General features: G+C 38.5%; 1 protein-coding gene across 1 annotated transcript in view; it reads right to left on the bottom strand.

The window, feature by feature from the left end:
- Nucleotides 1–7,174: 7,174 nt before the first annotated feature.
- Nucleotides 7,175–16,687, bottom strand: part of ZFAND4 (zinc finger AN1-type containing 4) — an 82,868-nt gene continuing 73,355 nt past the window's right edge. The window contains exons 8-10 of the mRNA XM_021699797.1: nucleotides 16,530–16,584; nucleotides 9,067–9,184; nucleotides 7,175–8,099 (exon numbers count right to left, since the gene is read on the bottom strand). Coding sequence (XP_021555472.1) covers nucleotides 7,964–8,099; nucleotides 9,067–9,184; nucleotides 16,530–16,584 — 309 coding nt within the window. The 3' untranslated portion in view covers nucleotides 7,175–7,963. The remainder of the gene's footprint in view (nucleotides 8,100–9,066; nucleotides 9,185–16,529; nucleotides 16,585–16,687) is intronic.

The raw sequence follows: 16,687 nt of genomic DNA, 5'->3' as shown, positions 1-16,687 counted from the left end.
TACAAAATACATTTTCCATACTGACCAAATACATGTAGATACCTTAAATTTTTCAAAAAGCAAATCTACCCTCCCTATAATTCACTCTTTCCTTTCTTTTCCACTTTATGCTGTTCCATTTTTTAAAACTTCTCCCAACTCAACTGATTTTTTAACCAAGTAACAGTATGGCCTTACAGTTTGAAAATCACTGAAAGTTGCTGACCAAGTACATTAATCGCATAATTGCAGGGGAAATAAAAGATCCAAAGGCTGCTCATGCAGCACTTCGGAGATGGGAAGACTAGCAAAGGAAACATAGCAGGGGCAGCCAAAGGAAACGAAATAGAGGAGTTCTAAAGCCTAAGTGAAGAAAATGTTTTAGGGAGAAGGAAGTGCCTCAGTGTGTCATTTCATTTGCTGTTGAGAAGTTGAGTAAAATGAGAACTGACCTTTGGATTTACAGCGGAGAGATCTTTGAAAACTTGAGAACAGAGCAATTAAAATAAAGTGGTAGGGATACAAGCCTTATTGCAGAGATAGTAAATGGTGACAACAAGCAGATTTCCTTTTGCTGCAAAGACGAGCAGAGGAATGGAACAGCAGCAGGCAGGAGATGTGGGGGTTAGGTTTTGTTTAAATATTTATACACTATTAGAAATGGTCCAGTGATGAGAAAATATCAATGCAGGAGTGTGACAACTGTAGGAAGGAAATCCTTGAGTTGGCTGGAAGGGTCATCCATAGTTAGATGAGCAAGGGAAGTGGGAAGACACAGATACAGATAGCTTGGTACGCTTGAGCATCTGACTTGATTTCAGCTCGGGTCATGATCTCAGGTCCTGGGATCGGGGCCCCCCCATGGGGCTTTGTGCTCAGTGTGGAGTCTACTTGAGACTCTCTCTCCCTCTCCCTCTGTCCTTCCCCCACTCACATATGCTCTTTCTCAATAATCTTTTTTTTTAAAAAAAAAGAATTTCTTTTCCAATTGTTCCTAGTTTAATAAAATAAGAAGTTGAGAGTGAAGACAGGGAAAGGGGTGTTGGTGGTTTGAGGAGAGAATGGTAAACACCATCCAGGAGTGCTATATCCCAGCCCAGCCCTGTGACTTCCCACATGAATGATTACTGTATGTCTCCTGACTTCCATCCTTGCCTCCTACAATCTTTTCTCTACACAATCACCAGAGTGATTTTTTAAAACTTAAGTCCAATTATGTAAACCTCCAATATGATCCCAATTCAGAATAAAATCCAAAGTTCATGCCTATCAAGTCCTCCATGATGTAGCCTCTTATTTCCTGTTGTCCCCTACTTGCTTTGCTCTAGCTACCAGGCTTCCTTGCTATTTCTTGGTTTATTCAGGCTTAGAACACTTTCCCCCATTTCCTCACTCCCTTTGTGACTACTTAAATATAACTTTCTCATAGTGGAGGTCTTTCACCACCCTTTCTAAAACAACACTATGTCACCCTATTGTGCTTGGTTTTTTGCATTTAATACCATCTGTGGCAGGGACATTTACAGTTCATTAAATATCCATCCCCCCCCCCATAACTCTGGCAATTGGGTAAGGCCATATGACTAGTTCTAACCAGTGGGCTGTAAGCAGAATGTATATACACTTCTAGACAAAATCATTGAAAAGCCAATGAGCAACCCTCCAGCCCTCTCTCCCCTGGGGCAGCAATCTTAAAGAATACATGTTGCATTGGCAAAACCATACAATGGAAATGGCCCGAATCAGCCTGAATTTCCTCATCAGGTAGCTAGCCTGGGAAGTTGCCTGGCTCACTGGATTTTGCATGGGTGAGGAATAAACTTTGTTGAGTTAAACCACTGAGCTTTGGGGGTTAATCTGTTACCACAGAAATATATAGAATCTGCTATGGTCTGAATTATGTCTCCCCATAATTTATATGTAGAACTCCTAAACCCCAGTACCTCATACTGTGACTGTATTGGAGATAGAGTCAGCAGTTAGTTAGGTTCTAATAGGATACCTGGAGGCCAACAATGAGGTGGTCCTGGTCAGCTATCAGGGAAAGTCAGAGACCTATCCTGGCAGCATGCCACAAGAAGCCAGATCAAACCAGACAGACCCAAGATGGAGGATACCATGACAGGAAACCTCTGACCAAATTAGGAAGAAAAAGCGAGAAACTCGGCTTCCTGCCCCAAGTAATAACTATTCTATCCCCTAGTTAACAACTATCTATAAAAGATAGAAACCCAAGCCAACCCCCAGGGAACACAGTGCTGTCTTTCTCTCCATGTCTGTTTCACTCCTTATATCTTGAGAGCATATTTTTCACTTTAATAAACTTTCCCACATCCATTACTCATCTGCTGTGCTGCCATGTCTGTCCTGAATTCCTTCTCCTGATGAGACTAAGAACTTTTGCTGACTCCTTCAGGTCCGGCTGGGTTGAGGCCCCAAGGTGCGGGGTGCCCCTAGTTCACCCCTCAACAATAGGGAATTTGAAGATGTGATAAGACAAAATATGGTCATTAGGGTAGGCCCTGATCCATTAAGATTGGTGTCTGCATAGGAAGAGGAGATTAGAACACAGCTGTGCATGGAGGAAAGACCATGTGAAGACACAGGGAGAAGTGGCTATCTGCAAACCAATGACATTCTTCTCATTCTGCCAACTCCTGGATCTCTGACGTCTAGCCTCCAGAATTGTGAGAAAATAAGTCTGTTGTGTAAGCTGCCCAGTCTGTGGTACTTTATTATGGTAGCCCTGGTAATTGAATACAGCATCCTAACACACCAATACTCCATCTGGCATATTTATTTTTTCCTCTAGAATGTAAGCATGCAATGAAAGCAGGAATGTTATTTAGTTAAACACTACATCTGCTGCACTTACAATAGCGCATGACACTAATAGATGCTCAATATTTATTGAATAACTGAATACTGTATTTAAATGAAATTTTTAAAAAGATTTACTCATTTGAGAGAAAGAAAGAGGGTGATGGGTAGAGGAAGAGGGAGAATTTCAAGCAGACTCCCCACTAAGTGTGGAGCCCAAAGCAGTTCTCAATCCCATGACCCTGAGATCATGACCTAAGCTGAAACCAAGAGTCAAGATGCCCAACCAACTGAACCACCCAGGTCCCCCTTAAATGAAATTTTTTTCAAGGAAAATCTTTTTTGGGCACCTGGGTGGCTCAATCAGTTAAATGTCTGCCTTCGGCTCAGGTCATGATCCCAGCATCCTGGGATTGAGCCCCACATCAGGCTCCCTGCTCAGAGGGGAGTCTGCTTCTCCCTCTCCCTCTGTCCCTCCCCCCACTCATGCTCTCACTCTCTCTCTCAAATAAATAAACAAAACCTTAAAAAAAAAATAGCACTGTTCTCTGGTAAACTATTAGCTTTCACTGTGTTGTGCAAATTTTAGTAAGTACTATTTATAAATGTTGGTATAAAATAATATATTCTATAAGAAAGCAACTGATTTCTGTGCATTGATTTTGTATCCTGCCACATTACTGAATTGCTGGATGAGTTCTAGTAATTTGGGGGTGGAGTCTTTTGGGTTTTCCACATAAAGTATCATGTCATCTGCGAAGAGAGAGAGTTTGACTTCTTCAATGCAACTGTAGAAAGAGAAATTAGAGAAACAATTCCATTTACAATAGCACCAAAACCCGTAAGATACGTCGGAATAAACCTAACCAAAGAGGTAAAGGATCTATACTCTAGGAACTACAGAACACTGATGAAAGAAATTGAAGAAGACACAAAAAGATGGAAAAACATTCCACGCTCATGGATCAGAAGAATAAACATTGTTAAAATGTCTATGCTACCCACAGCAATCTATACCTTCAATGCCATCCCGATCAAAATTCCAATGACATTTTTCAAAGTGCTGGAATAAACAACCCTAAAATTTGTATGGAATCAGAAAAGACCCTGAATCACCAAGGAAATGTTGAAAAAGAAAAACAAATGGGGGCTAGGGGCATCACGTTGCCGGATTTCAAGCTATATTACAAAGCAGTGATCACCAAGACAGCATGGTACTGGCACCAAAACAGACATATAGACCAATGGAACAGAATAGAGAGCCCAGATATGGACCCCCAACTTTATGGTCAAATAATCTTCGCCAAAGCAGGAAAAAATATGCAATGGAAAAAAGACAGTCTCTTCAATAAATGGTGCTGGGAAAATTGGACGGCTATATACAGAAGAATGAAACTTGACCATTCTCCAACACCATACACAAAGATAAACTCAAAGTGGATGAAAGACCTCAACGTGAGACAGGAATCCATCAAAATCCTAGAGGAGAACATAGGCAGTAACCTCTCTGACATCGGCCACAGCAACTTCTTTCAAGATACATCTCCAAAGGCTAGTGAAACAAAAGCAAAAACGAACTTTTGGGACTTCATCAAGATAAAAAGCTTCTGCACAGCAAAGGAAACAGTCAACAAAACAAAGAGGCAACCCACAGAATGGGAGAAGAAATTTGCAAAGGACACTACAGAGAAAGGGCTGGTATCCAAGATCTATAAAGAACTTCTCAAACTCAACACCCAAAAAACAAATAATCAAGTCAAAAAGTGGGCAGAAGATATGAAAAGACACTTCTCTGAAGAAGACATACAAATGGCTAAGATACATGAAAAAATGTTCATCATCATTATCCGTCAGGGAAATCCAAATCAAAACCACACTGAGATACCACCTTACACCAGTTAGAATGGCAAAAATGGACAGGGAAAGAAACAACAAATGTTGGAGAGGTTGTGGAGAAAGGGGAACCCTCTTACACTGTTGGTGGGAATGCAAGTTGGTACAGCCACTTTGGAAAACAGTGTGGAGGTGCCTCAAAAATTTAAAAATAGAGCTACCCTATGACCTAGCAATTGCACTGCTGGGTATTTACCCCAAAGACACAGATATAGTGAAAAGAAGGGCCATATGCACCCCAATGTTCATAGCAGCAATGTCCGCAATAGTGGAAAGAGCTGAGATGCCCTTCAACAGATGAACAGATAAAGAAGATGTGGTCCATATATACAATGGAATATGACTCAGCCATCGGAAAGGATGAATACCCAACTTTTACATCAACATGGTTGGGACTGCAGGAGATTATGCTAAGTGAAATAAGTCAAGCAGAGAAAGTCAATTATCATATGGTTTCACTTATTTGTAGAACATAAGGAATTGCATAGAGGACATTAGGAGAAGGAAGGAAAAGGGGGGGAAATCGGAGGGAGAGATGAACCATGAGAGACTATGGACTCTGAGAAACAAACTGAGGGTTTTAGAGGGGAGGGGGGCCGGGGGATGGGTTAGCCTGGTGATGGGTATTAAGGAGGGCACCTACTGCATGGAGCACTGGGTGTTATACAAAAACAATGAATCGTGGATCACTACATCAAAAACTAATGATGTATTGTACGGTAAGTAACATAACATAATAAAATAAAATTTAAAAAAATATTTCACAAAGCTAAAAGTTAAACATTTTAACTTTTAATGTTGCTAAAACCAAATACTTACTGTTTAAAAATAAAATCCAGAGGGGGTGCCTGGGTGGCTCAGTTGGTTAAGCGTCCAAATCTTGACTTCTGCTAGGGTCATGATCTCAGGGTCGTGAGATTGAGCCCTGTGTAGGGCTCTGGGCTGGATGTGGAGCCTGCTTGAGATTCTCTCTCTCCCTCTGCACACCCCCCACCTCAAAAAAATAAAATAAAATCCAGAAACTGAATTTTATCACATAAAATTAGTTTAGTTATATAAAACAATATAAACACCTTCATTTTCATCTTAAACTGTCCAATATAATTAATTTATTTAACTAATGTTTAACCAGTGTCTACATGCAAAGCACTCTGATAATTACTGGGGATGTAAAGACAGATCTGAGATCTGTAAAATCATGATCACCTCTTTATAAGAATTTAAAGCATAAAGAAATGCTTTCCAGTGATATTATTTCTTGAATCAACTGGTTTCTCTCCCAGTGACTTAAAAACTAGTAAAACAACAAGGACAAAAAAACTCAACTTTGGCCAAAATCTTCGGTAAACGTAGGACTTATTTCTACATGGTCTTAGTTTAAAAAAGCATAGTGTGCTAATAAGCATATATCAATACCCTAACCATTCATATTTATTGTAGAATAAATAAGTTTGGGTCCATTTTCCAGCAGCCTACCCATGTAATAAATTTTAAAAGTCTAAAGCACATATTGTCTTGATAAGAGGGTGCGGGGAAGAACTAAACTACTCAACACAAATGTAAATATTTTCATTAGTTTGTATAGCTCCCCTTAAAAAGTATGCCACCAACCCCTAATTGTATCACTCCTCCACTAGTATCTTTCCCACCTGTAAATATATTTCCTTCCTGATCAGGAGCATCTTGAGATGCCTTCAGAAAGATAAAGGCTCTTTATCCACTTAACATTCGATCTCTTTTAGGAAGTAGAAGGAAGGGTAGCAGAATGCTCCAGTTCATTCACCCCTGTGTGGAGAAAGAGACCCTGCAGAGCACCTAAATTAGCCTTCTGGTACCACTGCAGATCCAACTTGGGTTGGGCTAGAGTTGCAAAGTCTATTTGGGTTACCTGCTACCTGTTTACCAGGGTTCAGGATCTGATTCAACTAAGCTTTCATGAAGCAAGTGAACTCCCAAAAGCTTATATGGGTTATATTGGTTATCTGGGGAACAGGGCCCTTATACCCTAAAAGAATACCTTTATACAGATAGTCATTTTTTCCAAGTAGAATAAATTACTGATTTATTTAATGAAATGGTTGAGGGTATTATCCCAAGCAAAATAAGTCAGAGAAAGACAAATATATGATTTCACTCATTTGTGGAATTTAAGAAACAAAACAGATGAACATAGGGGAAGGGAAGGAAAAATAAAATAAGATAAAGACAGGGAGGCAAACCACAAGAGACGCTTAACTATAGGAAACAAACTGAGAGTTGCTGGAGGGGAGGTCGGTGGGGGAATGGGTAATTGGGTGATGGGCATTAAGGAGGACACGTGATGTGATGAGCACTGGGTGTTATATGCAACTGATGAATCACTAAATTCTACCTCTGAAACTAACAATATAGTATATGTTAATTAAATTGAGTTTAAATTAGAAAATTTTTAAAAGTCATAAAAGAAAAATTATTGTAAATAATCAAATAATCAAACTCATAATGAAAATGAATATTTATTTGAATTTCTCCTGGTAATAGCACTCAACTCATAAGAAAAACAAACCAAGTTGTGAGATTTTGTTTTAAATGCAGCCATTTTTCAAAAAGTGAAAAGTTGGATTCCGTATTTAATGGCAACAACTGAGACCCCTTCTATTGTAAAACTACCATTCAAAAAATAGTATTTTAAGAAATATATAGTATGATTAACATGATGTGTTTTATAGAATGGATATACATCTGAATGCCAATCTGAATATGGAAGAAATAGATATGTGTTAAAATCACACTGGGAAACAAAATGTTCTTTTTTATAAAAAGCAGCTTGAAATAAAAAGGAACTTGCTAGTAAACTCAATAAATTTTCACACATTTAAAAAAAAAACAAATCCCCACCCCCCACACCCCTCAAAAAAGTGGTGGATTTGAGTAGAGCCATTGCATGGCGGCACATTTCTGTGCAATGTGGAAGCTGGTTACATAGTCAGTGATAACTTCCTAAAGTGCATCTTTTGAAGACTTGTCTATTAAATTGCAATATCAAATATAAAATAGTTAACACAAGACATGCAATAACAAAGCTAAATCATTATAAAGTTTTTAAAACTAATTTTAAAACTTTTGATTCACCAAAGGATAAAGATGTCAAATACAGTAGTATTCTTTCTCCAACAGTATGCATTGTATGCTTTTGTCATTTGGCAAATCTTTTGGAGTCAAACAAAAATAATGCAGTCTGAACAATATTTCTTCTGTCACTGTAATACAATTCCTAGGCGCAGAGCAAGAGCTAGATTTTTGGAAGTTTGGGTGCGTTAACCACTGGATTTGCCTCCTGTAAGTATCTCCTCCCTGCATTCTTGTAATCATAGGTGCAGCCGTGAGTTTCTGCATAGCGATGAGATGCACAGAAGTTGTTTCCACATCTAAAGCACAAAAAAAGTTCATGTGAATGTCACATTTCTATAGAGGCTCATCTCTTTGGAAGATCAGATCTTGGCTTCGGGTATCCAACAGGAGCCCTCTGGTTCTCTTACCAATTTTCAGCAGAGACATTTCCCTTGTGCTCATAAACCAGCACAAGTACCCCAAAAAGAAAAAGTTAACTATCCATGAATATGAGAGTTTATAATAAAGAATCTATTATGGAATGAAACAGGATACAGATCTTTATGAAGCAGTAAAATTGCAAAAGCTGATAAATATGTCTATCATTTCTCTTATAACCAGTAAACCTGGGAGAACTGAATTTGTGAGAAATTCAGTCTCAAAAAAAAATCACATAAAACCTAATTATGAAAGGGCTTTTAAAATATTTCTACCAAACAAGATGAGCTGTTTCTATCTGAATAAAACATACTCTGAGAAGCAGCAGTTAATTTTAATGCCTGCACTCAAACTAAGGGCAGATACCATCCTCAGAACATATTAATCAATGCTAATGAAAGAAATAATTATGAGAAAATTCATTATTTTTTGTGAATATACTATTCATCCATTTTCAAAAAACTGTACCATATAATAGTTAAATTACAATAACTTTAAATTTAGTCCCTTTTCTGTTCAATTTAAAACAGAATCTTGGAGGAGGGGTTCTTCCAATTTGTATTCAAACAAAAACCAAGCATATCTATCATAAGACAAAGAAAGTACATTCTCCCATTGATTTAAATCTCCTAACTTGAAGGACAGGAGAGGATCTCATGATTTATAAACTCAGGAGCTGTCTACTTACTCTTCACTTTAACCAATTAGGAACTCAACTGAGGGCTGCTATTTGAACATCATCTTAATGATGTTATGAATAGCCAATTTAAAGAATGTGTTATACTGTATCCCCATGCTGGGTCACCACAAAGAAAGCATCTCAGCTTTTCCAGCCAGCCAACCTGCCTGCATTCGTAGCTAGTAGCCAGTCCAGTTTTCTTCCCACAAAGGAAACAATGCTTTGTTGCTTTCTTCTTTGTTTGAATAGGGGCATTCACAGGTGGGAGGTGATGAGTACATTCTCCTATTTACAGAAAGAATACCTTGATTAATACAGGCACAGCATTTTAAATGTGAAATAGTATTAAGCAAAACATAAAACACATCCCTGTCACAGGAAACTTCCTTGCCATAAAAAATTAATTTGTGCTCTTTTTATATCCAAAATTATCTACAGAATCTACAAGTGAAGATGCAGAACTGTTGTATTTTTAAAGATGCAGTAAGTTTCTACTGACTGAGACTTATTGTTTTCAGGACTTCTGTACACACTGGCACTTTTCTGATTACTTCCAAAGGCAATCAGTAATTGTAAAGTACATCAAACTTTGACAGGGAATCAAAAAAATTTTCTGGATCAAAATCATTTTTATGAGGCCTCTGAGAGAAAACAATGTAATATATAATACAAACACCCAATAGGGAAAATAAAAGAATACTTTTACATCAAGAAGAAGCACCAGAGTATCATGAAACTAGTCTTTTAGTCCTGATTACACCACTGAAATTATATTCATCAAACCACAAGCAAGTTATTTATTCTTTCTTTTTTTTTTAAGATTTTATTTATTCATTTGAGAGAGAGAGAGAGACAGAGCACAAGCAGACAGAGAGGCAGAGGGGAGAGGGAGAAGCAGACTCCCTGCTGAGCTGAGAGGCTGACATGGGGCTCGATTCCAGAACCTGGAGATCACGACTTGAGCCGAAAGCAGACACTTAACCATCTGAACCATCCAGGCACCCCTATTTATTCTTTCAAAACTTTAATTTATTCATTTTTAAGACAACATAACATATATTTTTCTCCCTTAGGTTTCTAAGTGTTTTAAGGTCAACTCAGTTCTCACATGTAAAAAGCATTCTGAAAATTTTAAATGTTATTAATTACATAAAATATCCCGTCATCAATAGTGACTAATATGGTGCACTGTTCAATCTCACAGTACTACTACCTTTCCAAAAAATATTTACTAAATTTTGTACTATTGTAACAACTTGGTTTTTTATCTTAAAAAAACCATTTGCATCAAAATGGATGGAACTGAAGGGTTTTATGCTAAGTGAAATAAGTCAAGCAGAGAAAGACAATAATCATATGGTTTCACTCATATGTGAAACATAAGGAATAGTGCGGAAGACCACAGGGGAAGGGAGGGAAAACTGAATGGGAAGAAATCAGAGAGGGAGATAAACCACGAGAGACTCTGGACTCCGGGAAACAAACTGAGGATTACAGACGGGAGGGGGTTGGAGGTACAGAGTAACAGGGTGATGGGTATTAAGGAGGGCACGTGTGGTGATGGGCACTGGGTGTTATAAGCAACTAATGAACCACTGAACACTACATCAAAAACTAATGATGTATTATATGTTGGCTAATTGAACATAATTTAAAAAACAGCACATCTGTTATTACATAAGAAATAATTAAATCAGGTTGCCTGGGTGGCTCAGTTGGTTAAGCGTCTGCCTTTGACTCAGGTCATGATCTCAGAGTCCTGGGATTGAGCCCCGCGTCGGGCTCCCTGCTCAGTGTGGAGTCTGCTTCAGATTTTTTCTTTCTCCCTTCCCTTCTGCCCCCACCCCCGCTCGTGCTCTCGCTCTCTCCAAAATAAATAAATAAAATCTTTAAAAATAAATAAATAGGGGCACCTGGGTGGCTCAGTCATTAAGCATCTGCCTTCGGCTCGGGTCATGATCCCAGGGTCCTGGGATCGAGCCCCGCATCGGGCTCCCTGCTCAGCGGGAAGCCTGCTTCTCCCTCTCCCACTCCCCCTGCTTGTGTTCCCTCTCTCGCTATGTCTCTCTCTGTCAAATAAATAAATAATATCTTTAAAAAAAAAATACATAACATCTTGACCCTGCAGTGCTAGGTGGGGCTTGGTAAGGTTAGACATCAAAGAAAATTCTGCATTTTTAAAAAATTAGGATTTTTGCTTGATCACAAACATTTGTAGTGACCTTTTCCATTCAAAGGCAAGAGGGACTTCAGAATTGAAAAGGTTTTCTCTGGGTGCCTGGGTGGCTCAGTCGTTAAGCATCTGCCTTTGGCTCAGCTTATGATCCCAGGATCCTGGGATAGAGCCCCACATCGGGCTCCCTGCTCCGCGGGAAGCCTGCTTCTCCCTCTCCCACTCCCCCTGCTTGTGTTCCCTCTCTCGCTGTGTCTCTCTGTCAAATAAATGAATGAAATCTTTAAAAAATAATAAATAAAAAAAAGAAATAATTAAATCAATTTCTTTAATTACTAAGTGAAATACTCTTAGAACCGAGCAAAATTCCAACAAACCTGACTCAAGCAAGCAGAGAGGCTCCAAGTCACTGCCCATAGTTGTTACAATAGCAGCACAAGCACACTGTGCTTGGTGGCACTAAAAGGCCAAGCAGCAAGAGGCAAACAAAGAAAACGAAAACAAGGGGAAAAGAATGAAAAGAAAAGTGGTAGAGTCTCAGTGGTACTGGTACCTATTCACCACTGAAAAAGGTTTGGGAGGCCTGGGCTTAATGTTTATATGGCAGCTAAAAGTCTCTGAAAATCCTTCAAGGGCTCAAAAAATTGGAATTACAAAGAATTGGTGCTGTATGTTTTGCCACCCAGATTGGGTGCTGGATATACAAACCCAGTAACATTGTCAGCTTTATTACCAGTCTGAAATACTTTCCTAGATCTTGCCTAAAACTGTACACAAAATTGGAAACTAACTAAATGACTCCTAATGGTAGAAACAAAACTGCAAACTAAGTGAATGACTCCCAGTGGTGCCCAAGTGCTAACTCAGTTAATAAGCACTTTCTTCTTCAAGTGCACTTAGAGTTATCAAGAACAAGGTGATGGGGTACTTTCCACTTCTTAAAAAATGAAAATAAGATAAGCATTTGCAAAGGACACACAGGAAAGGTATATATAGTACCAGATATCCTCTGGAAACTCATTAATTGCAATTATCTTTGAAATTCAGGTTTAGAATATTCTTCCCCAATGGAATAACCTGTTGATAATAATTTAGTTCAGTGTAGTCATATTTTCATTTTTTTTCCTTTCCTTGGAATTGCCTCACTTAATGTTTCCCAAACTTTTTCATTCCAGAACTCTTGTGAATGTGCAGAAACATACAACATGGTAGTGACACAAACGCAGACTTCTCCTATGAAAGTGGTTTCCATATACACATCTATTCTTTTATATAAATAAACTTTTTAAATAAACCTCTTAAATAAAACCATTTATAAGTCATCTACTTCATGATAGGACCCATCACGAGTATACATGTTTCCTACTATTCTTTACACTGGCATTCAGGGTCTTATATGTCCAATATGATATCTTTCTAACTTCCAGAGTCATTTTCTGTCATTTATCACATCATACCCACTCTCAGTGAAGCAGCAGACCCCACTCACAGGTGCAGTCTCTTCTAAAATGCTCTATTCCACCTTGTCAACCTAGTAAAACTCTATTCATCTTGTAAGAACATATCATCAATTATCAATTCTTCTCTGAAGCCTTTTCTCAAATGTGCATTGGACATATGAATAAAGAAAAAGTCAATAAAATAATTCCAATGTGAAAAGTTGCTTTTCAAAACAAGATTAAAGTTATTTGGAATAACTCACTTGTTTGGCATTCCCTAGTCTAATAATTGATCTAAGACAATGATCTATAAAAATTTACCCAACAGAGGGTGCCTGGGTGGCTCAGTTGGTTAAGCGACTGCCTTCAGCTCAGGTCATGATCCCGGAGTCCCGGGATCGAGTCCCACATCAGGCTCCCTGCTCGGCGGGGAGTCTGCTTCTCCCTCTAATCCTACCCCCTCTTGCGCTCTCTCTCTCACTCTCTCTCTCTCAAATAAATAAATAAAATCTTTAAAAAAAAATTTACCCAACAGAAAAGACAGCCAACAAAGTAATAAGAGCAGTGTTCTGGATGCAAGTTTGGTAATCTCTGCCTAAAAATGATGACTAAACGATGGATAAGATTTCCAAGGGAGACCCTGTAAGTTAAAAGCAAAGAAAACCAATGGAATAACTTAGCAAATCAATTAAATAAAACTTATACCAAAACTCTCACAGACTCAAGGAAATTCAGATTGATACAGTTATTACTGAAAGGAAATGGCAGCAAGTTACACAGCTCTAGTTCAGGTGATGATCACTGCAGGTAGCAGCTGATGGCTTGACTTAAATGAAATCAACCAAAAGAGTGTATACCTGGGGACAAGCGAGGGATGGTAAAACAAGTTAAAAAAGAAACTCAGGTTTAAGAAAATGAAACAAAACAAAAATCTACAACAATATGATAGCTCATAATAAAAAAGAAGAAATGAAAAAAAGAGAAACAAAGGAAAAGAAAGTAACTATTTCAAGATGGAAGGCCACAACAATCAAACAAGATAAGGATACAAAAGTATCCACTGGATTTGAAACTGTGGACATCTTTGGTGACCTCAGCAACAGCAATTTCAGAGGAAGAGTGAGAAGAGAAGTGAAAAAGCACCAAAGGCCAAATTAGAGTTAAATACAGATATATTATAGTAACAGCGTGGTACTGGCATAAAGAAAGGCAATAAAGAACCCAGAAAGAAACCTTTACATACAGTGTCAAATGATCTTTGACAAGGGTGCCCATGGCCATTCAGGGGGAAAGGACGGTCTTTTCAATGAGTGGCACTGGAAAAACTGGATATACACATGAGAAAGAATAAAGTTGGACCCTTACTTTACACCATATACAAAAATATATACATTTAAAAAATTAATTCAAAATGTATCAAAGACCGACCTGTAAGACCTAAAACTATAAAACTCCTAGAAAATATAGGGGGAAAGCTTCATGACAGTGGATTTGGCAACGATTTATTTTTTATTTTTATTTTTTTAGATTTTATTTATTTGACAAAGGAGGGGGCAGAGAGAGAGCGTGCGCACACAAGCAGGGCAAGTGGCAGGCAGAGGGAGAGGGAGAAGCAGGCTCCCCGCTGAGCAGAGAGCCTGATGTGGGGCTTGGTCCCAGGACCCTGGGATCATGACCTGAGCCAAAGGCAGATGTTTAACTGACTGAGCCACCCAGGCACCCCTAATTTGTCAATGAGTTATTGGACACAACACCAAAGTCACAGGCACCAAAGGAAAAAAACAGACAAACTGGACTTCATGAAAATTAAAAACTATTGTCCATCAAAGACACTGTCAGGGGTGCCTGGGTGGCTCAGTCGGTTGAGCGTCTGCCTTCGGCTCAGGTCATGATCCCTGGATCCCAGGATCAAGCCCCACGTCGGGCTCCCTGCTCAGTAGGGAGTCTGCTTCTCCTTCTCCCTCGGCCCCTCACCCTGCTCATGCTCTTTCTCTCAAATAAATAAATAAAATCTTAAAAAAAAAAAAGACACTGTCAATAAAGTAAAATGGCAACCTATAGAATGGAAGAAAATATTTGCCAATCATATACCTGATAAGGGATCGGTATCCAGAATATATGGAGAATATCTAAAACTCAACAACAACAAAAAACCCCAAAACAACCCAATTTAAAAATGGGCAAAATATCTGAACAGACATTCCTCCAAAGACGGACAAATAGCTAAGCGCATAAAAATATACCCAACATCACTAATCATCAGGGAAATGAAAACCAAAACCACAAGGAGATACTACCTCATACCTGTTAGAATGTCCATCATCAAAAAAACACACAAACAAATAAACAAAAACCCAGAAGATAACAAGTGTTAGTAAGAATGTGGAGAAACTGGAAATTTTGCACACTGTTGGCGGTAACGTAAAATAGTGCAGCCACTACGGAAAATTGTATGGCAGTTCCTAAAAATTTAAAAATAGAATTACCATATGAGCCAGCAATTCCACTTTTGAGTACATACTCAAAAGAATTAAAAGGACATATTTGGACATCCATGTTCCTAACAGCCTTATTCATAAGAGCTAAAATGTGGAAACAGCACAGGTCTCCATCCAGAGATACATGGATAAGCAAGATGCTGTATATACACACAATGGAATATTATTCAGCCTTAAAATGTATGGAAATTCTAACATACGCTACAACATAGATGAACCTTGCTAAATGAATTAAGCCAGACAGAAAAAGACAAATGCTGTATGATTCCACTTATATGAGATACTTAGAGTATTTAAAATTACTGAGACAGAAAGTAGAATGGTGGCTACTAGAGGCTGGGGTGAGGCAGGTGAATGAGGAGTTAGGGTTTAATGGATACAGAGTTTCAAGTTTTTCAAGATAAGAAGAGTTCTGGAGATGGACCATCCAACAATGTGAATGTACTTAATGCCACTGAGTTATATGCTTAAAATGGTTAAGACAGGGGCGCCTGGGTGGCTCAGATGGTTGGGCGTCTGCCTTCAGCTCAGGTCATGATTCCAGGGTCCTGAGATCGAGTCCCGCATTGGGCTCCCTGCTCCGTGGGAAGCCTGCTTCTCCCTCTGCCTCTCTCTCTCTCTCTCTATCTCTCATGAATAAATAAATAAAATCTTTTTAAAAAAAATGGTTAAGACAGTAAATTTTATGTTATGTATATTTTACCACAATTCAAAACTGAAAAAAAGTGGATATATTAAGATTTTAAAACTTTGGGCCTTACATAGCAGTGAAAAATAAACCCTAAGTATCTCTTTAAAGGCATAAAACTCATGTGATAACCATAATATACATTATATTGGTTGTCACATCCGTTTTATATACTTTTATAAAGTATCCTTGAGAACTCCGGGGCTACAAAGGTGGTACATCTTTGGTAATGAGTTCCCATCCCTAGTCTGGGTATTAAACCACAAAAGAAGAGATAATAACGGCTGCCCTGGAAATAAGGACTGGCCAGTGCACTTTTAAGGTGTTCCTGGAAGAAGGGAGTGCTAATGTTATAGCCACTTCTGCTACTGAGCTTTGGAAAGGGCTGGTTCAAGGACAGTCCTTTCCTTTTATCCAGAAATAACTGGTTCATCAAAAGGAGCTCTTACTACCATCCTTGATACTGGATCATGATATTAAGAAACACCTCTCTAGGATACTTTCACAAAACCCACCCAGCAGCCCAGCTTGGCTGTAGAGTGGCCAGTGACTGAGAGGATTGGGAATTACATGTTAATTCTTCATTCTTCTTGTCTTTTTACATAGACCATATCTTTTCCCAAGGCAACAGAGACCTCAATTTCAATTTTAGTTTTATTCTTCAAATATGTCCTACAGTCAGTTCTCATAATCATTTTCTAAGTGGAACAAAGTTTAGGGAGAATTTACTCCATACATACCACAAAGAATGTTCTTCTTTTCTCTCTGAAAATACAGTATGCATAATGAAATGATTGTTAGGCTTATATTTTCAAAATTATTGGCAGCTTACCTACTCTTCTCCCTGCTGCTGTGTTATTTCCAATCATTCCAATACCACGGGCAGACTATAATTAAAACACAAAACATCTACAGAGGTAAATTAATGAAGAACAGAAGAAAAGATCACTAAACATGAAATACTTGTATTTTTTAATATTTTATTTAAAT

The sequence above is a fragment of the Neomonachus schauinslandi genome, chromosome 6 (genome assembly GCF_002201575.2).
Source record: "Neomonachus schauinslandi chromosome 6, ASM220157v2, whole genome shotgun sequence".
In the NCBI taxonomy this organism is placed as follows: domain Eukaryota; kingdom Metazoa; phylum Chordata; class Mammalia; order Carnivora; family Phocidae; genus Neomonachus; species Neomonachus schauinslandi.
The sequence above is the reverse complement of the archived record's forward strand: the minus strand, read 5'-3'. Positions and strand labels throughout refer to the sequence as shown.